Consider the following 23765-nt stretch of genomic DNA (forward strand, 5'->3'; position numbering starts at 1 on the left):
TGGGGCAGAGGTTTCCCACCCCTGTACTACACCATGGTTTAAGTGTTGTGTCCAAACTGTGGCCAGCGTGAACAGTCCATGTTGATTGCCAAAGTGCGTCCATCCATCCACCCATCCATCCATCCATCCCACCTTTTCTCCCAGTAGGAGCCCAGGGTGTAAAACAAAACATTTAAAACACTCTAAAACATTTTAAAAACAGACTTTAAAATATATTAAAACAAAACACCTTAAAAAAGCAATTCCAACACAGATGCAGACAAATGGCATTCCCATTACAGCATAGGTCTGATCCCCAAAACGGATGCAGCCCGCATCACAGATATGGCTGAGCAGACACACAAAGTTGCAGTTTTGCTCCTAGTTTCCAAAAGCATCTAGGAGTGTAGTGCCCCTGTCAGAGGGATACTCAGAAAGGTCCCAATGAGCTGCAAAGGCAGTTTCCATTGCACACCATTCCTAACAGCTGATAATGGTGCCAAATTCAAATAGTGCCTTGAACCAGCCATTGGGAACAGGCAGAATGCAGCATCAATCTGCTGCAGCAATTATGTTACAATGTTGCTGAGGTTTACAAATTGCCTAAAGTTGTTGTAGTGATAAATATCTTAAATGACATAATGATTGGGAGCTGTGCAGTGCTCACTGGGGCCCGCCTGGCAGGCCAGAGGTTCACCGCCACTGCTGTCGTACTAAGCACACTTGACATCAAGGAGACTTTCTTCCATATATATGGCTTTAGGAACAGGAAGTAAGTTTTTGTTTCCCTTGAACAGTCTTGTGGATATTGGCAACACTTGTCATTGTATGCAGTCAATCATCCATCCTGCACTATATTGTACCTCGTTGTTTGCTTCACTCAAGAGCTTATCCAATGGTCAGTGACCCTGAGAAGCTTGCAACTCCAACCAACCAATACACTGCTTTCTTAAACCATTCAGCTAAGTGATTGCTGACCGTAGATTAGCAAATTTAGAGCATTAGCTATTGAGGGCAACCATATACATTGTAGGCAAGGTATTTGTCTATTGTGCACGGTGTCCTCCTTTAATGTATGTGGATTCTGAGCACGTATTACTCGCTGTCTTACCCCTACGCACTCTACCATATATTATTATTCTCTATATGCTCAAACCATTTTGTAACCAAGAAAATTCAGCAAAATTTAGAAAGCAAGTATTGACTGCAGCATTTGGCGTTTTAGTGCAGAAGTATAGGTCATCCTGTGCATACAAGTGCAAAGACTACACACTGGATAATGCAAAGCTAGGCATCCTTGTTCCATCGAAATACATTGCTCAGCCACCCAGTAAAAAGCTTATAACAGCATGGATTTACCAATCATGATGTAACACATAGAATTTCCTTCTCTTGGAGTTTGGACTAAAAAAAACCCCTTTGCTCCAGTCAGACTGCACTATAAGAATTTCTTCAGAGATTGCACAGCTAAGTACATAGCTGAAAGCAAAATCCATCATTGATGAGAGCCATTGTTATATCACCTAAAGCGTGTCTGGTTCAATAGCTCTCTCCTTGATTAGCTGTGCAAAGTAAGCGGCTTTGACCTTTTGTCAGAGATGCTGGTTTGTAATCCAGGGATCAACCTAGTTGCATTTGCAGAGTTCAAGCTGCCTCCCGCATCATCAGGATGCAGAACAGTGCAAAATCTTAATGCTAATCATCTGGGAAAGTAATAGCTATGTGTTCCTAGTTCCTCTGATGGGAAGGAATGACTTGCTGGAGAAGAACAGCACATGGTATGAAGCCAAACACAACATCTGAGTAGCTGACAAGCCTAAAACACACATTCACATATTATGTGCAATAGATTAGATAATGCCAACTGCTTAATTTGGTTTTGAGCATTTTTCTCCTGAAGGGAAATTTTTGTATTGTATAAAGTTCTAAATATATCACCATCCAGAAGGACCATGGGACAAAAAGGCAAAGTCTTGTGAGTATGAGGTAATTCTACTTTCCACAACAGAGGCTGGGAATGCTGTGGTGTGTGAAATATTCAGTGTTTTGCTGGATTGCAGTCATTACGTACAAACATGTCACAAACATGCAACCTGTGGTATCCTGTTAGATCCAAAAGCAGAGTATGCAAAAACCAAACCAGATGTGATACAGCAGCCATATGCCTTCATGCTTCTTCCCACACATGGTGTGTGATGATGGGGAGGGTTGGAGGAGTTACATGAATTAGAGTACATGGGTGAATGGAGCAAAATCTTACCTCCTCCTTTGTGCTCCTTTGCTTCAGGCAAACAGGCTGAGAAGAAAACACAATTTGAACAGAATGCATCAAGGGAGAGGCAAATTTTGTTTGCTTTGTCTGAATGTTTGCTTTCATATGAAAAGAAACATACACGTCCCACTCTATCCCCACATCCTGGGTGAATGGAGCAGACGTATATATACAGCTGTCCCACCATATCTAGCTTGACCCTAACTAGTTTAGAATATGAAGAACTACAGCCATTATCTGTTTATCTGCAGAAATGGGGACAAAGTTAAAAGCTACAGCATCGCTATACATGACAAGGTAGAGGACTATGAGCACACAAGTGGAAAAGGCCTCAGTTCTCACTATGAAATTACCCTCACTTGTTCTTCAGCTCCTACACCTTACCATTCTAACCCAACATCCCCAATGAAATACTTCATATATTACAGACAAATATTACTCAAAAAAAGTCAGACCCTGCGGCCACCTCACCTCTCTGAAGACAGAGCGTGCAAGAGTTAAAAGAAGATGAGACCAAGGCAGCCGCTTGATAGACTCAGCAGGCTTAAATATGGGCATGCTGGACATTTTTTTTTTTGTCTCCATGCTTTCAGGTAAAGAAAACTGGGAAGGTGGCCGAGTGTCTGGGACAGTGTACAGTGGGGATTGGAAACTGTCTGATCTGATTGTGAAGGTAATGCAGTGTGATAATAGCTATATGTTTATACTTAGGTTTGTTAAGTGCATGTTTGTATTTTTTTTAAATGGCTCAAGTTTTTTTTCCTGAAAGATGGTACACACCAAGCATATGAATGCAAACATTTGGAGAAAGAAAAAGGCTTTGGTGAAACAACTGAGAAGTAAAATAGATTTCCAGAACAGGCGACTGGCAGGATATTGCTGTAGAAGTTGAGGAAAAGATAAAATATTTCTTGTTAATCAAATAGCATGCTATAAAGGAATGGCTATACTGACTGTGACTTTGGGGGGATTTACTGCATTTGAAGCTGATAACGTGAAGCATTTTGCTCTGTGCATCACATTTGATTAGATTGTTATGAGAAGCCGTTCAACTGTACACTGCAGCAAAATTTCTGCACTGGTCTTGAGTTTATGTATAGCGGAGTGGTTAAGTCTGAAACCTTGCACTGTGGGGTTTAAAGTACGAAGCCTGGCACATATATATATATATCTATTGGTCCACACTAAATAGCTTTTGATATGGATCCCAATAAGCAATGTATGGGGGGGGGAGCAGGAGAGTTCAAATTCTGTCTTTAAGTTTTGTATCTGCTTTGTGGTCAAGGAGCCTACAATGATCCTCCCAGGCTGTGGAGACCACTGTTACCTTCACATTGCAGCCTCCAGCCTGGTAAAGAACACCAATTCCCTCCTATCAATAGCCTGTGTTCTTGGTTTTTCCTTGTTTTACTGCTTGTGGTTTGTCTCCTTCAGACAAGCCTAAGTTTGGATGTACTGCTAAGCCAAATGATGGCTTAGCTCCTGGTAGGGTGACAGCAACAGGACTAGGGAAGGAGCACAGTGGACAAAATCTTAGCTCCAAGAGCCCGCATGTTTGCTCATTCATGCTAAGCATTTTTGCACTGCTTAATGACATTTTCTCCTGAACGTCTTTTATGTATATTTATTTAAAATGATGCCATATTACATTATGAATATGCACCCCTTGCTTTGTGTTTATTGTTTAGAAGCATCCATTTTATATTTGCATTCTAATTCATTTGGGATGTACCATCACTAGTGGAGACATTCTCTTGACACAGTCAATATTTGTTTACAAGCAAACAATGTAAAAATTAAAACTTTTTTTTTCCAAAACAGGAGTAGATGTGAGGGTGGATTTATATCAGGAAATGTCTAAGCATTATTGCCACATGTCCATGGGAAGTTTGATGCTTTTAACCCAAAGTGCATAATTTGGTCAAAATCCTGGCTTAACTGTTCCATTATTAGGAGGCTCACGTATGGCTTCTGCTTCCCATTTAGTTTATGAGCTAAATCTATCATCATCCTGCCCTTCCTCCAAGAAAGTCAGGAGGGCGTACAAGGTGTGTGTGTCCTATTTTACGTTCACAGCAACCCTGTGAGGGTAAGGTTGGGCTGACAGATACCACCCAGTGAACTTCATGACTCATGGGGATTTGAACCCAGATTGCTCCAATCTAGCTCCATTGTAACCAAAATACTCCACTGGATCTCAATCTATGGCAGCTGGAAAAGACAAAACTCTTCTTGTTCCTCTTCTTAGTATAATCCTAAACACTACAGTGGTATGTTTGGCTGTTTAGGTTGGAAGAGCTTCAAAACATCCTCCCTCCACCTTTCCTTTGAGTAGAAAACATTTTATAATTATTAATGTAATGGGCAATACATAAAAGGTTTACTCCTGTTTTTCAGACCTTTTTTCTACCTTCATCTGCAGTGACACTCTGCACCATTTTTTACATTTTCATACATTCTTTTGGTAGCTAAATTTTACTTGCAAGAATACCCACTGTGCTTGTAAAGGATATTCCATGTTCCGTTAAAAGTCCCTGTACTCTGCAAACTACCGTTCTGTGTTTTCTCATGAAATATGCAAGCACCCACGACCTTTTGTTGTTTCACTCTCTGTTAGAGATTCTTTACTATTCTGAGGTTAATGTTAAATAGACCCCTGCTTAAGTCCTTACTTATTTTGAAAAAGTGAAGTATTGGATGGTTGTTTCAGTTGAATGTTAAAACAACATGCTATTGTATTAAGGTGTGTTAATAGTACAGGGGTGCCATGACATTATTATTTATTAATAATAATAAAATAATAATAATAATAAAAAAATTTATTTTTCAGCCGCCTATCTGTCCGGGTTAGGGACACTCTAGGCGACGAACAACAAGAATAAAAGCAATACATATACATATCAACATAATCAAATTTTAAGCTAAAAAACCATCCGTTAATTCAGTTATAACATAAAATTAATCTGTCCCAATCTTGTAGGCCTGCCTGAACAGCCAGGTCTTCAAGGCTCGGCGATAGCTGGACAGGGAGGGAGCATGTCTGAGATCGAAAGGGAGAGAGTTCCAGAGGGTGGGGGCCACAACAGAGAATGCCCTCTCTCTGGTCCGTACCAGCCTAGCTGTTCTCACCGGTGGGACCGAGAGAAGGTCTTGCGAGGCTGATCTCATCAGGCGGCACAATCGGTTATTCTGGAGGCGTTCCTTCAGATATACTGGGCCGAAACCATATAGGGTTTTAAAGGTCAACACCAACACCTTGAATTGGGCCCGGTAGACAACTGGTAGCCAGTGAAGATCTAATAATACTGGGGTGATATGATCCCAGCAACGGCTATGCGTAATCAAGCGTGCCGCCGCATTCTGTACCATCTGTAATTTCCGGACCGTTTTCAAGGGTAACCCCACGTGGAGCGCATTGCAGTAGTCTAAGCGAGAGGAGACCAGGGCATGTATCACCTGAGGGAGCAGGTGAACAGGAAGATAGGGACGCAGTCTCCGTATCAGATGTAATTGATACCAAGCTGCCCGACTCACTGCTGTAATCTGAGCCTCCATGGACAGCTGGGAGTCAAGTATGACCCCAAGACTGCGGACCTGGTCCTTCAGGGGTAAACTTACCCCATCAAGCATCAGGTCAGTAATTCCTAATTTCCTTTTATCTCCCACAAGTGATACCTCAGTCTTGTCGGGGTTCAGCCTCAGCCTATTCTCTCCCATCCATCCACTTACAGATTTCAGGCACTTGGACATGGTGTTCACAGCCAACTCCGGTGAGGATTTAAAGGAGAGATAGAGCTGAGTGTCATCTGCGTACTGATGGCACTGCAACCCAAAACTCCTGATGATTGCTCCCAGCGGTTTCACATAGATGTTGAATAGCATGGGAGAGAGGATAGAACCCTGTGACACTCCACAGTGAAGAGGCCAAGGGTCTGAAACCTCATCTCCCAATGCCACCCGTTGCTGCCTATCCGAGAGATAGGAACGGAACCACTGCAAGACAGTGCCTCCTATTCGTAATCCCTCTAGGTGATTTAAAAGGATACCGTGGTCAACGGTATCAAAGGCCGCTGAGAGGTCCAGGAGGACAAGGAAGGTGTATTCACCCCTATCCAATGCCCTCATATCATCTACCAGAGCGACCAAGGCTGTTTCCGTTCCATGACCAGTCCTAAAACCCGATTGGTATGGATCTAAATAATCCGTTTCCTCCAAGTGTGTCTGTAACTGCGCAGCCACCACCCTCTCAATCACCTTGCCCAAGAATGGTAAATTAGAGATTAAATTAAATTTATATCCTGCCCTTCTTCCCAGTAGGAGCCAGGGCGGACTTAGGCCCCAAATATCTGAAAGATGGGTTCCTTCCCTCCAGACCATCTTGGGTGTTAAGATCAGCAGAGGAGGCCATCTTGGTAGTTCCACTTCCCTCAGAAGTTTGGGGCATGGCAGCCCAGGAAAGGGCTTTCTTTGTGGTAGCCTCTAAGCTATGGAATTCCCTCCCTACAGAAGTGAATCTGACTCCTTTATTATATAGGTCTCCTCATATGTTGACAATGCATCTCTTTTCCCTTGCTTTTGACACCTAAGAGAGATTTTTTATTCCTATTCCCTATACCCTATTCTTCTGATTGTAAATTGTCTTAATTGATTTTAGTATGGTGTCTTTACATCGTTGTAACCTACTGTGGGACGTTATGGTGAAGGGCGAGCAAGAAATCAAATGAATAAATAAATCAATAACGCATAGGGATGGTATCCAGGGTCTGTAATGGCCACCAGGTTAATTCCTATGAGTTCTAAATTGCTGATTGCTATTTTGTTCATTTCGTTTCTCAGAATCTCGTATAGTAATGAATGAAATAGCAATGCTGAATGATTAACACCGACATATCTCAACTGTTACATCAATGTAAATTGTCTCTTAAGAACATAAGAAGAGCCTGCAAGATCAGGCCAGTGGTCCATATAGTCCAGCATCCTGTTGTGTATCCTATTGTGTTATTGAGATCATTCAGACCTTCCAATCTGGGCATAGACTACTCCCCCAGTTGACTTTAATTGGGGTCAAAACTGACCTTTTGTGTGCCTTTTGAGTGAAAACCTGATGTTTTAAAAAAGAAGCAAACAAAAAAGGGGTGGGATGGGGGATGAAATGCCAGAAAACAATTGACTCCTTTTTCTGTAGGAATATACATGGAGTATAAAGTGGCAAAGGTGAAGGGAAACCCTTTATATACATTTATCTTTCTTCAAGATCAGTTATGACCCCAAATATGTAGGATAGCTAAAAGCAAACATACTAACATCCCTATATAATCTAGAATTATATAACTTGAACTGCTGTGGGGGGTCTAAAATAGGAAATGGCAGAGGGTGTAATTGTGACAGATGGATCCTGATGATATAAGCATACATGGTAATTGCATTAAGGCTCAAGACTGAACTAGATGTTATATGCAGATGCATGCAGCAACTTCTTGATAGACTTGGAGGTTTTTGCTTTCCTTTTCACATTAGCTTGTAACATATATAATTCTGAAGAACTCATTGTACTTGTTTCATGAGGTATACTATTCTGAAGGGAGAAGGAACATGCACTAAACAAAATGCAGACGTAGGTGTGTGCTTAGAACACGTCACTAACTCTTCAGTTGGATGTGGAACAGTCTTAACACCCTGCTGCCCATCTCCTGAATTTCTGCACTGTGAGTCAGTGCAAATGTATTTTGTGTTTTATTACTTGAGCTTCATAATTGTAAGGTACGGTTTCGTTACCACATGCTGAGCCTTCAAACCATTAATTTAATTAAGCTGCTGCTGCTGCTTTTATGGAGAGGAGAATTTAGGGAGAAAGAAGGAGAGGCCTGGAAAGATACCGGCTTCTGCCTCAGTCAGTTTACAAGAATCTTTCTTCTGTTCATTCATTTTATGGATCACTTCCTGTGAAACATCCCAAAGCAATTTAACAATAAAAATGTACCTAAGAAGAATTTAAAATCCAGAACGGGCTGGGATGTAAAATCTTCAATTAAAAGGCTTGCTGACAATAGAAAGTCTTCAGTAGGTAATTTGACCCCCCACCCCAAACAGTACTTTTTTTTGGTACCCTTTCTGTCAGAGAAAATATTCTATGTAAGAAATGACACTTTAGCCCTATACAGGCATCCTAGCTCCAAGTGATTCAAATTGCGTGAGGAGAAGAGCGGGGCTTACTGCCCCACTTCTCTGCAGGTCCTCTCATGGGTCCAGAGAGGCCTGGGCCACTGCCAGCTTTGGAGGCCCCTATCCATAATAAAAAATGATGTCAGATGAAAACAAAATAACCCCCCTTCTAAAAGCGTGAGATACTAAAATGTAACAGTTCTCTATCTTTCAACTCATACTTGATCCAACACCACCAACTAGTAATGGTTTGCTTATAAATCAGCTGAATGGAGTTCATCACGGTCTAATCTTGTGCCATCAGAACTGGTTTTTTAAAATTCTTATTTATGAACAGTTTCAACTCTTCTGATTTGAGAAAAATCTATATCTGTTAACCAAAAAGAGGCATAATCACATTTCTTATTTGGTTCGGCTTCTAAGCTGAGAGCGAGTGTCACATTTTGATCCAATGTGCATAGAAGCCAGTTCTGAAACTTATCAAATGCCAAAAGATTCACGAATGTTTAAATCTGAGACCCCTTAGAGTATGAGGTCCAGGCCAAATGGCCTTCCTAACCCTGCCACACTCCACGCATTGAGTAAGGGAACGTCTGAAGTGGGAAGTCCATTGTGTGTGTGTAGGTTTCCAACACAGAGATCAAGGGCCTTGCTTCAGACCTTTCATCCAAAGTGTGGATAGAGAGGGCGTGGGGCTGGCAGGGGAGGTGGGGCTGGGACTGGCAGGGAAGGTGGGGCTGGGACTGGGGCTGGCAAGCATAGCCCCATTTATCATCTCACAGAGTTACCATTGCGTGAGGCATAACTCCTATACAGGGCTTCTCTGGCAATAGCATTCAGTGTATGAATGATATAATCAGTGAGGGCATGTAAAGCATTCTGGGACAGACTTTGTGGAAGAGAATTCTGGGATGTCCTTATGTGATTTCACTAAAATCAGTCTGACTCGATGGAGAGGAAATGAGTAGACTTTCTTCTGTATATAAAATCTGTGTGGACTGATACTTTTGGGGCTTTATTTTGCAGGAACTAACTCAGCTGTGCTTACCTTCTTTCTAAAGGTTTTTGAGGAGTTTGTGTGGAGTAATCCACTTCACCCAGATGTATTCCCAGGTCTGAGGAAGATGGAAGCAGAGATAGTGAGAATGGCCTGCACGCTCTTTCATGGTGGACCAAAATCTTGTGGAACAGTAAGTAACATAACATGCTTTCCCAGTGTTGATTTTTATTTTTACCTAGCTGTTTAGTGTTTGTTGTTGTTATGTGCCTTCAAGTCGATTATGACTTGTTGTGTAAATATTAAAGATCCATTACAGACAATTTGCACATCTGTCTTGCCCTGTTTCCAAAGCAAGCTGGATTTGCTGTGGGTTTGATCAACTGAATTTGAATTATTTATTATTTGATTTATTATTACTTAGGGGATTTAGAACTTGCTTACTGAAAGAGAAGTCTAAGTGGTGTACAAATAGTTGTAGATAAAACAGTTAAAAGCCACCAAACCATTAAAAAACAAATAGGAGTAAAACCTTCATCATTACAAAACACAGTTAAGTCAGTAAAACTTTAAAAATAAATATAGATAACTAAATTATACGTCTGGATAGGCTTGCCAAAACAACAAAGTTTTCAGTAGGCGTGTAAAACAATATAGTGGGAGTTCCTGCTTTATGTCAATAGGCATGAAGTTCCTAAGCACAAGTATACACGAGGGCTGTCTGAGTTAATGGGTGTGCCGTGTACTTGGGCTGCAGGGGTGTCTGCCATTGGCTAATGTGGGGAAAAACTACCCTGCCAGTTACAGCTGTGCTGGCAAACTTGTTGCACAGTGAACTCCTTTTTATACAACCTCCCACCAAAGGTAATTAAGAAATTACCAACAAGACACACAGGTGGCTTAGTGACAGTAGTTACACAGGTAAATGTATTAATCTTCAAGCTGCTTAACTAGTTAGCTTAAATAGAGCTGATTGTAGAACTGTGTATTCAATGGCGTTGCTTGCAAATGCAGCCTTATAATCCCTGCCTGCCATTTCTAAATAAACAAACATAAAGAACAGTGGTTGTCCAGTTTTTTTTAAAAAAAATGTGACAAAAATAAAATGGAATGGTGTTTTTTCTCTTTGTGTTATGTGATAAGTGTGTTGGGCTCCTGGAGGACTTCATAGAATTGTTGTTGGTATTTCAGCAACCCACAGTGCAACATCTTCTGTATGCTGTTACCAACAAGGAGAGTGGATATTTACTTTGGACAGCGCCTGTTGCTTGAACAGTTTGGGATCAGCAAGATGTGGGAAGAGGGACTTAAACCTAATAAAGAATTAGGCATGCCTATTAATTTTAACTCTGTGTCACAGTTAGCTCAGTTTTTGACCCCAGTGATGCAGTGCTTCATTCTCCAACAGGAAGATTCATGCATCATGGCAATCTGTTATATGCAAGAAGCATTGTATCTGGGCCAGGATCTGGAAACCCTGGCTTTCAAAGCTGGGATAAAGTGGGTCTTGCATATGCCAGGAGGGTGATGGGGAGGAGGGAATGAATATCGTCTATTGCCTTGAACTAACTAGCCAATCTTTTGGCGACTGGTCTGTAATACTCTTTAAATGGACTATATTGATAAGCTTGTACCAAGAGAAAGAGAGAGAGAAATCTCTGTTAATCTTCCAAAGTTTATATTCTCCAAACTATTATCTAGGGTAAAATTGCCAGTTTCTTGACATTGTTCAAATTTTTGTAGGCTTAGAGTACATAAACTTGCAAGATGTAATGTTGCTGAGTTAGATTTTTGATTTCAGCACACCTTATCATTAATTATACAGGAGATGCTAGTCTGCTAACTCTGTCCAAATAAAGTAAAACTTCAATAGCTCCTCTTATATCAGAAAAATTACCAAGAATTTTTTTAAAATCCTCCTCCTATAAATTGTTTAGCTTCCACTGTGTTCCAGTAAATCAGCATCCTGAGAGTAGAGCACTAGATGTTTATCTGTGCTACAGACTTAGAGCGCAGTCCAACTTGCATTTATGCCAGGTTGAGAGGAGTTGAATGTGATGGATCTCTAGCTGAGCCAGCTGGGCCCTGGCTCAACCGGGCTACACCAGTGTAAGCCCGGAGCTCAGCTGGGCCAACCCAGCTCAGCCAAAACCAGCACAAGTGGAGCTGGCGTAAGCCTGTGTAAGGCCCAAAAAAGGGGTGTGTTGGGAGTGTGTCAGGGGAGGGGCTGAGGTGAGGGGACTTAGGCCGCATCCAACTTGTGTTCAGAGCACTCATGCAGGTCCCAATCCAGGCAAAGGTTACACCAGGAAAAAGGTTGGTCTAAGAAAATAATTGCAGTAGAAGTCAATGGAGAAGGTTTACTGCCCAGTAGGGGTATTTGGGAGAGCAGGCTTTTACTTTCTGGTCCCTGTGCACGGCTCCCGGCTAAGCTGGCATTCAACCAGTCCAGAGGCTCCTGAATAGGAGTTGGATGCGGTGGAACTTTCCGCCAGCTTCTGTTGCTCCAGCACAACTTTGCCCCTCCCCCTCCTTCTGCTCCCCTCTCCCCTCCCTTTAAAGAGACTATCTGAACTGTCAACTGTCTTAATAATGTTGCTTCCTCCTTGCTAAAACAAGATCAGCGCAGCATATGTTTTGTTTCTATTATTTGGGCTGATTGCAGGTGTTGCCACCACTCGCCATATGCTCAGAGGCACATGTTACCAAATTCTTCCAAGCTACACAGGAAGTGGATTGGACTGTGAAAGACCAAGCCAAATTGTGTTTGTATTTTGACAAATTTGTAGGGCAGTCCAATATCTCAGAGAGGAGGTCAGGTCTCCTGCTCCCCTGGTGCATTCACTATAGCTGCCCAATTTCCCTGCTTTTTAAAGTTTGATAGAAATATCTGTAGGCTATAGGTACATTCTTAAACTGCAAAGTTTTTTGCCTATTAGTGAATAACAGTTAAAAGGACTTGGAGGTATGGCTAGAGGTTAACAGACTTTGAGTAGAAAATGTGACAGGCTGTGCTTTGAGCAGTCTGTCTTTGTGGCGTAAGATAACTTCTCCAGTGATCTGAATAGCCACATCTTTGTTGGTAGTTAGCAATTAATATTTCCCCTCAAAGTTTAAAGTACTTCACATATATTCTATAAGGCAGACCAGTCTCATCTCTATATTTCATATTTTTTGGGAGGGGCAGTGGTGAGGCAACCTGCTGGGCACATCACATCACAGCTCATTCTCTTAACCACTGTCTCATTAGCTCTTCAGAGCGACAATTCCATTTTGCACAAACTTAAAATTTAACTGAATATGTGCAGCCTTTACTTGCTGAGTTCAACAATGCTGAGTTATTCTGTTTGACTTTTGGCAATGTAGAATGGCAGCCTGGATCCTTTTGTACAGGGAGTGGGGGGTGCGGCGAAGGCTTACGCACCATTACAATTATTTTTTAAATGGTTACAGTATTTGTGAATTGAACATTTCCATCCCTATCAATATGTCTTCCTCCTACTTTATTCTTGCTGTACATTTCTTGCAGCTAAAACATCCATTTGAAATTCTGAGTGTCCTCTTGTTTTGTTTAGATAAAAGTAGACCAATGATACATGGAGGTAGAGCTACCTTTTTATTTTCTTTTTTGGAATGAGTTGCTTTAGTTTTTCACAATATAGAATTAATTAGTTTCAAGGCAGTGCCTCTCAATAGTTGGGCATGGTATAGGTGTATTCTGAGGCTTAATAACTATGCCTGATGCATGAAAATATAATATTGGAGCTAGAATGCAATTAACTCAGATCCTCCTTTTGATGTATGTGGTGCAACCTGCTTGCCACTTCCTCTGTGGACGCTTCAGAAACGTTTAAAGCCCACATAGTTTCATTTTACAGCAAGTTTACATAACAACCTTTGACTAATATCCCTCCTTGGGATGTGCGAAACCTACATCAGTTCCACCAAAACAGCTTACACTCAGAGCTGCACTTGCTCCTGATTCTCTCCATCTAAAGAGATAAGGCACGCCACAAATTTTAGCATGGGATGATCTTAAGAGGGTGTCGGCACAAGAGTTTAAAGAACAGAACTGCACGATGATCCCAATCCCTTGAAATTAATTTCCTGAAACTAATCTTGCAAATCTGTGTTGTCTTGCCATGTGCATGGAAAAGAATCTAGCTGGTATCCACCAGTTGTCAAAAGCCATTGAGCCAAGCATCTATTATTACCTACTGAAGAAACGTCTTTAGCTTGTTAGCCAAACAAATACATTAAATGTCCCGGCTTGAGAACCATCACAATATTATTATTGCATGGCCAAGAAATCTTATGCCATATTTACTATACTGGTCAGTGTCTCTGCTTGTTGTGCATTGTGAAACATGGCGGCTTGCTTTCTGGCTGCTGTCTTTCATTATAACTTGCCACTTCTAGTTTGCTTCCAGTTTACAGAGAAAATATCCACCATCTCTTCTCCCAGAACCAACTTACTCTCCTCTTTCTCTTTCACACGCCCTCTCTGTCTTGTGCAGACTTCAGAAATGCACACCATAAAAGCCACCAGCTGTTCCCAGCTAAGAATCTTCTCAAGCAGACAAAATTCAGAATAATTTCAGCAAGGAACAATGTGGGATAAAAAATGAATAAGGCCAGTTTTTTTGCTAAGCTGTTCCTGAGCTTTAATAACCTGATATAGACTAACTAATCTGTACTGGGAGCAAAACTCTTCTCTCCCCACCCCCACCTCTGGTTTGGTATAAAGCAATCTTCCCCAACCTGGCGTTCTCCAGATGTTTTGGACTACAGCTCCCATAATCTCCAGCCAACACAGCTGTGCAGGCAGGGCCTGATGGAAGTTGTCGTCCAAAACATCTGGAAGGCTGATATAAAGGTTTCCTATCAAGTAGTTTCCTTACATGGAACAGGACAGAAAAAGAGTTTACTACATAGGAAATGCTAAACTTGTCTTGGGTGGGGGACACCTTGTTCCCTCCCCCCACAAATAAACCCAGCCTTTTCTTTCCAGGCACATGCACTGCTGAAAATAGTCAGTGCTTTACTCAAATTCCACTTGGGAGAACATCAGCATTGAGATAAGAGTTTTGCTAAGCAACATAGGGTTCCCTGTCAGTGTTTTCACAGCTGTCAGGCTTCTTCTGCTAAAAATGTACAGTGCAACCGGAAGCCTGGTAAGGAAGCGTCTTGAGCTCTAGCATTTTTTCTTTATAACAGATAACCCATATCTCACTTCTTTTTCCTTAAAATACATTCAGCTTTTCCTTGGCACACAGCATTAGAATGATATCCCCAAACGGTGCCTGTCTGTTTTTTGCTTATCACATTCTGAGCTTCCCTCTTGTATTAGTTGAAGGGAACAGACATACATGTCTGAAAAGGCCATCAGCTGTTGCTGAGTCAACTGGCGTTGGCAAGCTGCCCAATATACCGCAAAAACTACAGGAAATGTCCTGTGACAGTGATTCATACAGTCTCAAGGAGATAATAGTCTCTACTAGAAGGTAGCCAACCAGTGCTATATAAGCTAAAGTTGTGCTCAGCGCTTTTAAGAAGAGGTTAGAAAGAGATTGAATTCAGACGTGGCAGTTCTGCAGTTTGCTTTGTTCAAAACTGTGCTCACAACATCACCCAGCAATTGACCTGGCCCAAAAAGTAGCACTTGTAGGGGGACATCTTAAATGGGATCATTTTTACGTAGACTCACAAATACTTTTCTGCCACTTAACCATTTTTGGGCTGTCTCAAGACGAGAGGTCACATCTTCAAAATGCATAACGCTGCCCTTTCCTGCAGTGCTCTTTAGATCTAAACCAGGTAGCTGGAATGTTTGGAATCATTTTTGCACAAAGAAAAAAACAGTGACTTGGAAGATAGATCTCACAGCACCACCAAAAAAAAAGTATTTAAGGAAATTTCTCATTCAACTATCTAAAGAAATATTTACCCTGGTCTCTCTCAGTTTACTTCAATATGTGCCTTTGTGTTTCTGTGTACCATCTTTCTTTACTAGAAAGATTTTTTGTTGTCGCAAAACTGTATGCTATCAATAGTCTGAAAAAGCTGGCGATTACAGGAGGTTTTATAGTTACGTGATGATGGTCCAGTGGAGAGGCCTTTCATTCTGTAGTGTGGCACATGCGTGGCCTAAATCTGTAGTGGAACTCTTCCTGTGTTAGGACAGGACATGGCATCTCCCTAGATTTATTTTGGGATTGCTGTTGCACTTCAACTCAGGAATATCTCCCCTGACTTGGGTGTGTATCTGTGTACATGTATGTAGTTCTCAGAGATATCTCAGAACTAGGAAATAAAACTCTTTCTAGTATAAGATTGCACTTGGAATGCCAGTTGCTGGGAATCACAAGTGTTATACTTCCATTTGTATGTGGTCATTCAATTGTTTTTTAATTCCTTCTGAACAGATGACCTCTGGTGGGACTGAGAGCATCCTCATGGCCTGTAAAGCGTACAGAGATTTGGCTTATAAAAAAGGAATCAAAAACCCAGAAATGTAAGTAGCTCTTTCTCTCCCTCATTTCCTGTATGAATGTGTATGTGTATAGGTAGGTGGCTGTGTTTACTTCCCCCCTCAAAAAAGTAATTAATAACACTCCTAATATGGGGCAAATTACTTTTGTCAGTCATCTTTTTTGTCCAGCCTCTACTTTAGCTTTTCAGATCCTGACTAACGTTTTTATACTGAAGGAAACAGGATCAAAAATGATATGGCAGGTGCCCTCCAGATGTTATTGGGACTTGGACTCCCCCTAGCCCTAGGAAGCATATCCAGTTGGTCAGGGATGATGGGGTTATAGTCAGGGCTGTGGAGTTGGAGTCAGAAGCAATTTTGGGTGGAGTCAGAGTCGGTAGAAATGTACCGACTCCAGCTTCAAAATAAATTTTGATTGACAAATTTTTTAAAATATAAATTCAAAATGTCAAAGAAGCTTCTCATGAGGTCAGCTGTAGTTGAGCATTTCACCATAACTCAAGATGGAAATCATTTTGTGTGTCAGTGTACGACACAGGACCCAGATGAAGACAAATGCTGTGATGCCAAGATCAGCGCATATTCAGGCAGTGATAAAAATGCTCCTATGAGAGCTTATTTAAAAAGACATTTACAGCCCTTTCCAGGGCTGTGGAGTTGGAAGCAATTTTGGGTGGAGTCGGACAGTAGAAAAATAGAGAAGTCGGAGTCGAAGGTTTGGCGTACCGACTCCACAGCCCTGGTTATAGTCCAGCAACAACTGAAGAGCACCACGTTGGGTAACCCTGCTATAAAGAAATTGTTAAAACAAGCTTTGCATCGAGACTTCCGGGAAGGGTTGCTTTGCCTGTGCTGCCTCTGAGTCAAGCTCTCGTCTCAGAAGAAGCTTTTTCAGCTTTAAAATCAGTCAAAACGTTCTTTTTGACTGGTAAAGATTTTCTCCCGGACAGGGAGAAACGTAGAGATTAACCACAAAGCCTGTTTTTGTGGGGAGGACTGGATTTCATTTATTTATGAGAGAAGGTTCAAACTGCAATGCCGGACGGACTTTCATCAAGCTCTAGCTGATTACAGCGACACGTTTATCTTTTCTTCAAAGAAAAACGGACTCTAACAGGCAGATAAGCATCCTTCTTTCTATTTTCCTTTTTCACTTGGTTTAAATTGTTGCAGCAAAAAAGAGATTTGTCAATGAATCAGCTGTGAAGAACTTCTGGGTGAGTTATGGCTTTTCTCTTTCACTCACGAAATTAAGGAGGAAAGAAATCGAAAAAGCTTATATTTGTTTTTATTGCAAAAAGCTGTCCTGGAGGTGCATTCTAAAGATACCAACGGAAGAGGGATTTCTATTTCGAGGAGGGGGAAAAAAAATTATTATTTTTTGAGTCTATTTCATTTTGACGAATCTGCTTGTTCATGACGCCACTAATTGTTTTGATGTTGGGAACTAAGTTTGTTTTGTATTCCTGAACACATAAAAGATAAGGCAGGCTGTATTGTCTACACTGATGTCAGCAAGCCTGTAATATTAACCCAATTGTGGCTGAAATAATTTTTGTTTCTGTGGTTTTAAGAATGACAACCAGGAAAGTGATTGAGACCATGGAAGAAATTATGTTTCAGAAAATAATGGGTGAGATTGAGATAACGAAACAAACCCTGAGACAGGGTAGACAGGAGATGAAAATTGAATTTAACAAAATGACGCAGGAGCTTAAAGAAATAGGAGATTCTGTGAGAGAGGTGTTTGATGAGATTAGAGATGAGAAAAGAAAAATTAAAGGGAAGCTACAAGCCCTGGAGATTGGAACAAATGTGAAATTGGAAAAAGATTTGGAGTTTATGGATGTTAGAAATAAAGTTTACTGTTTGGAATTCAACATTGTCTCTGAAGAAATTAATGAAGATTTTGGTGGTAAAGTTATCAATGGATAATTTTCTGGACTGGAATGATGTGATGGAGCTTGACATAGAAAAAATCTATGGAGTTGGCTACAGATATGTGACAGTGGAGAAACTCTTAAGAGATGAGCCAGTGCATTTTGTAAAAAAGAAGAACAGAGATATGACTTTGCAGCAATATTTCAGCAACATATTCAGAATTCTTGACTGGAATGATGTGATGGGGCTTGACATAGAAAAAAATTATGGAATTAACTACAAATATGTGACAATGGGAAAACTTTTAAGAGATGAGCCGGTGCATTTTGTAAAAAAGAAGAGCAGAGATGTGACTTTACAACAATATTTCAGCAACATATTCAGAATTGATGGCAAGGACATATTTGTGATGGGGGAAATTCCCATCAGACTCTTGTTATATGACTATGGCTATGACAGCAAGATCATCATGGGATACTGATAATGGATGAATGGATACTGAAACCACTGGATTTAACAGGACTATTGAAGATGGAAGATGGAATTAATATTGATAATGGAAGAATGGTTATGGAAATTATTGGACCTAACAGATTTGACGAGATGGATTAATCAATATGTTTATTTGGACTATGGCTATGACAACAAGATTATTATGGGATACTGATAATGGAAGAATGGCTACTGAAATTACTGGACTTAACAGGATTATTGAAGATGGAAGATGGAATTAATACAGATAATGGAAGAATGGCTATTGAAATTATTGGGCCTAACAGATTTGAATCAGATGGATTAAGCGACATGTTTATTTGGAGAAAAATTGAAAGATATATCTCTCAAGGAATTGAAACCTCTCTTTGACTTTTTGTGGAAAGAATAAAGTAATGTTTATGAGATTTGATGATTAATTAAGATAACTACTGGAGGAAAGTGATTTTATAATATAATTTTAGAGACAGGATTGTTATATATTGTAGACCTATAACTGATCTGCGACAAATCGGAAGTCAACATTTTATTTTATTGTTTAATTGTTTTTGTTTTGTTTTGTTTTTTGTCTTTGAAAATTTGAATAAAAATTAATGATAAAAAAAAACAAGCTTTGCATCCAGTGGTGTCTATCTGCTGATGAAAGAGATTTGGATCCAACGGAGGCTTCCAACAGCATAACAAGGAGTGAGGCCACCTCTCATGTGCCACCTCTCATGCTGTTCCAAAAGGTCCCCCAGCCCACTGGAGCAGATTTTGAAGAAGGGCATGGGGGAGAGGGTTATATGGACTTGAAAGTCCTCCTTCAGTGAACACACTATATAAAATCCATTCAAATGAATTGCAATTAGTGCATCATGGAGCACCCTTTCACTCCTGTTTCGCGTGTACCTTGAAGTATTGGCTTGCGAGGCTTGAAGTCTTAAATCCTGTAGGTACTATTTTACCCATGTTGTATGCCTCACTTTCTGTTACCATTGATCTTACCGAAAATAGCCTATAATATACCCAGGCTGTGTTAGTTTCTGTCCTTTCCTAAAGAGAAACTGTGGACACTCTTGTGCTCTGCACAGGGTTGGATTTTCTCAAGTGAATGGTAAGAAGCTGGTGACACCTCTTCCACCCACCAGCAAGTCTTATTCTTAGTTTCGTAATCTCAGTAAAATAGCAATGGTAGGTTTTACATCTAACACACATAAGAGCAGCCCAGCAGGCCAAAGCTGTATCTAGTCCAGCATCCTGTTCTCACATTGGCCAGCCAGATGCCTATGGGAAGCCTGCAAGCAGGATCTGAGTGAAACATCACTCTCTCCACTTGTGATTTCCAGCAACTGGTATTTTTGTGTCTACTGTCTCCAACAATGGAGGCAGAACATTGCCCTCATGACTAGCAGCCACTGATATGTAGCAACGGTAGGTCTCGCACCTATTGGTTTTCATTATGCTGTGTATAATTAATGTATGTGTATACTTAATGTAGGAAACATACACTTTTCATTGATACATTGCTAAAAGGAGAAGCATTGATCTAGGAAGATTTTGTTGCAAATGTTTTAAGAATGCTGGCTCTTCTAATATTTTTAACACTGTTTTGCTTAGAGACACAAAGCACTTATGAAAAATAGTATGTTTGAATTAGACTTCAGCCACTGCCATCTATTGGTTATTTTATAAGTTACATGTTATCTATTACTGTTTTTTAAAAAAAAAATTGAAAAGAGACACAGATCAGTGGTAAATTTGAGGTGGCATTGCTTGTTTTTTATTTTTGGTTGTTTCAGTCATTGTGGCAGATTTTCCTCCGTGTCTTTTAAGCAAATCACAAACATATAATTAGCCCCTGCTGACTTCCTGACCTGTTAAATCAGTTATTACATGAGATATATCCTTATGGATAACAGCCGACAAATCTCTTTGCCTGTTGCAAATTTTTAGCATTAGCAGAGAACTAGGAAAAAGTTGGTGGGCTGGAGGATTTTCTCTTTGCTTGTCTTGGTATGACAACTTGAAGCATTTCTGAATTCTCTGCTATTATCTGTTTTAAGTGTTGTATTTTGTACTATTTTATAGCTGCATGTATTTCTTTTTTATATTTATAAAGAGTTTTATTTAATTGCGTATTTCTTTTGCTCCCTAGTTTTTAAGGAGATTTATCATTTTGGGTGTAGTTTTGCATGCTTATTTTGGTCTGTTGACTGTAACAAAGCTGATAATATATTTCTAACAAATCAATACAGAGTGGAGGTGATGTGGGGTAGAAAGTTTTCTGTTTCATAAGAACATTAGTAACAATGAAAATACAACATTGGGCAGGCTTCAAAGTGTTTAGCGTTGTTTACTAACTACAAATAAAATAAAGGTGCTACATTAGATCACTCTTTAGAGCATCAGAAAATTTTCTAATGCAGAATGAAAATTTCCCTTTGCAAATCATCCTAATTTTGTGGATTCCCCCCCCCCTCAATTCAAAATCATTGCAAAAGTGGCAAGGATTTAAAAAGCACTTTAGAAACTTCTTCTAAATGCACTCAAAGACATCTGCATATCCAGAAATGCCTCGGAGTTAGTTTATTGTTCCATGAACAGCAGCCCCTCCATTTCAAAAGCTACTTGACATGCAAAGGGTGGTGACTGTTGTATGGGGCAAGTTAAAATCTCTGCTGGGCAGCTAGAGTGAGTTGTGTAGTTTTCCAAACTGTGGCCTTAGTTGTTTCTGTTAAAGGAAGGGTGGAAAGGGATCGTTCATCTTGTCTCAATAAACAATAAACCAGCATCAGATGGTCCATTGGGTGAACATATCTCTTTAGGTCCCCCTCCCCATTCTCTGCTTCATGTATTTTATTTTGTGCATGCAAGAAAGGGGTGTTACAAGAAAGGCATGAATTGTGGGCAGCTACAGGCATTTTCTGAAACATATTGCTCTCTTTTTTTTCCCAGGCTGGTTCCGAAGAGTGCTCATGCAGCGTTTGATAAAGCAGCTCATTATTTTGGGATGAAGATTGTGCACATTCCGGTGACCAAGATGATGCAAGTGGATGTTAAGGTATTGCTCTGATGTTCTCAGACCTCTGTCAATAGTTGATAGTGACCAGATAAAATAATGAACATCATTTTTGAAATAAGGAAAGAAGTGCTTTAAAAAATAAATTTGGAATTAAGCTTTTGAGTGGTGTGCCATTTAATTCCTTGGCATTTTGAACATTGGTATATAGTAGAGTATTTTGACTACCTAATCATTTCCTCTTAATTTTTCAGGCAATGAAGAGAGCTATTTCCAAGAATACAGCCATGTTGGTCTGCTCTGCACCCCAGTTTCCTCATGGGTGCATAGACCCCATTGAGGAGGTAGCAGAGGTAACTTTCTTTGTATGACTTTCACACTAAGTTGCTGTAGCTCTTCACTGAAAAGAAAGCATAAACAGAGTGCTTGCAATCCTGATTATTATATTCACTTGAGATCTCCATTGCTTGCTACAGAAGAGACAAATCTTTTAATCACACAAAATTTCCTCCCTTCTCCATAGCTGATGAAAGGAAAACCCAGGTGCATGTGTAGATCTGGTCTCCTATATGTGCAGCATGTTCCTATAAATACAAAATATTTGGCATTAATGAGGACATGCAAGCAACTGCAAACCAAGAGTGCTGTGGTGGCAGATCTTGATGAAGCTGAATGCTACTCCACATCTTTGGAAAACAGTTGCAAGTGTTGTGGGCTTGTGCATTGCAGCTGCTCATTTTTGCTGCGTCAAGTTTTCACCAAGTGTCACCAGCCACAGCACAACATTTGAATCACTTGAGTGGATACCTGTATATGCTCAATACAGGAGAAAGAGTGCTGGATATTGTGGTATGCGTATTGGTTATGGCTGTTGATTAGAACACACACCATACAGTGTAGATGTACATTTCGATGTGCAAATTTATACATCCCATTTATGGTTCAAATCCCAGATAAGTCCTGCCTTGGGGGTGGGCATACGAGTTGGGCTGTACCTTAAGGGAAGGGCTGATGCTTAGTCTTTATTCCAAATATGAAGTCCAAAATATATTTGAATTCTCCGATTCAAACTTTGCACGATGTTTACAACTATTGCTTTGGTTTGGTTGAAGAAACTAAGCCAGTTTATTTATTTGGCACAGCTTGCAGTGAAATACAAGATTCCCTTGCACGTGGATGCTTGTCTAGGAGGCTTTCTCATTGTCTTTATGGAGAAGGCAGGGTTCCCGCTGCAACATCTTTTTGATTTCCGAGTGAATGGCGTCACCAGCATTTCTGCAGATACCCACAAGGCAAGTGAAAGCAGGTCTATTTGGGATTCTAACTTCCGTTAATTATCTGCTCTCTCAACTGGATTAGATATGTTTCCTCTAATCCTGCTTCCAAATGAGATCTTTTGTATGGAAAGATTTCATAATTATGCTGTTAGCTATGCCATTGGAATTTGACTAAAACTACAATCCTAAACCTAGGTACTTGGAAGAAAATTTCATTGTACTTCTGAATCAATATATTTAGACTCAGGGTTCAAAAGCACAAAGGCAGATATGCACACAGCAGTAGAATTTCCACACAACAGGAAATGAATGGAAATGAATAGAACTGTCAATGTATTCATCTTCAGAATGTTTGGAAGTGGGTTCAAATGAGACCTCCATCTTTTTAGCAAGCTGGCATCTGCCTCTTTGATACAGCCTCTCCTTGAAAGAAAAAAAACTAAAAAGCTTGCGGGTTTCCCATAGGCATCTGGTTGCACAATGTGAGAGCAGGATGCTGAACTAGATCTAGTAGTTTAGCCTGATCTAGTAGGGCTCCTACCACTTAATAAGACTTGTCAGCAGCAGGAAGATTTTATAAAAACAAAACAAACCCATACAACATTCTAGTACTTAAGTCTACATGAAATTATGAATTTGACTGTTATGAATTTGTTCTACCCTGTGGCTCTCAGTAGAAGAACATTGAACCTGTAAGTAGAATTCAGTCTTCATGTGTAGTGGAATTTGTGTAAACTCTTTCTTTTATTTTGCAACTCAAACTCCTATCTTCTCCTTTACAGTATGGCTATGCACCAAAGGGCTCCTCTCTGATAATGTACAGAAATGAAGAATATCGGAAATGGCAGTTTTTTGTTGCTCCTGACTGGCAGGGCGGGATCTATGCCTCCCCCACCATGGCTGGTTCCAGGCCGGGTGGCCTCATTGCAGGTTGCTGGGCAACGATGGTACACTTAGGAGAAGATGGTTATGTGGAGGCCACAAGGAAGATAATTTCAACTGCACGCTTCGTTGAATCAGAGTACGAGGGTGGTTTTAATTGTGTCCCTTTAATAGCCTCCTTTAGTTGTTTTAGATCATTGGTCTTCAGCTGGTGAGTCAGGACCTGCTACTGGGTCATGGCATAATCCAGGGGTCACCAACCTTTTCGGAAAAGAGGGCAGATGTCAACTTTTGAGAGTATGTTAGAGGCAGCAGTCACAAAATGAATC

The 23765-nt window shown here is 40.5% G+C and overlaps 1 protein-coding gene across 2 annotated transcripts in view; it reads left to right on the forward strand.

Annotated features, from left to right (window-relative positions):
* The window catches only part of SGPL1 (sphingosine-1-phosphate lyase 1), a 66899-nt gene that overhangs the window by 33754 nt on the left and 9380 nt on the right, over positions 1-23765 (forward strand). For both annotated transcript variants that reach the window (XM_061635255.1, XM_061635256.1), the window contains 7 exons: positions 2845-2924; positions 9475-9603; positions 15836-15924; positions 21214-21319; positions 21532-21630; positions 22420-22569; positions 23337-23575. In XM_061635255.1, coding sequence (XP_061491239.1) covers positions 2845-2924; positions 9475-9603; positions 15836-15924; positions 21214-21319; positions 21532-21630; positions 22420-22569; positions 23337-23575 — 892 coding nt within the window. The remainder of the gene's footprint in view (positions 1-2844; positions 2925-9474; positions 9604-15835; positions 15925-21213; positions 21320-21531; positions 21631-22419; positions 22570-23336; positions 23576-23765) is intronic.

The sequence above is a fragment of the Rhineura floridana genome, chromosome 7 (genome assembly GCF_030035675.1).
Source record: "Rhineura floridana isolate rRhiFlo1 chromosome 7, rRhiFlo1.hap2, whole genome shotgun sequence".
NCBI classification, from domain to species: Eukaryota; Metazoa; Chordata; class Lepidosauria; order Squamata; family Rhineuridae; genus Rhineura; species Rhineura floridana.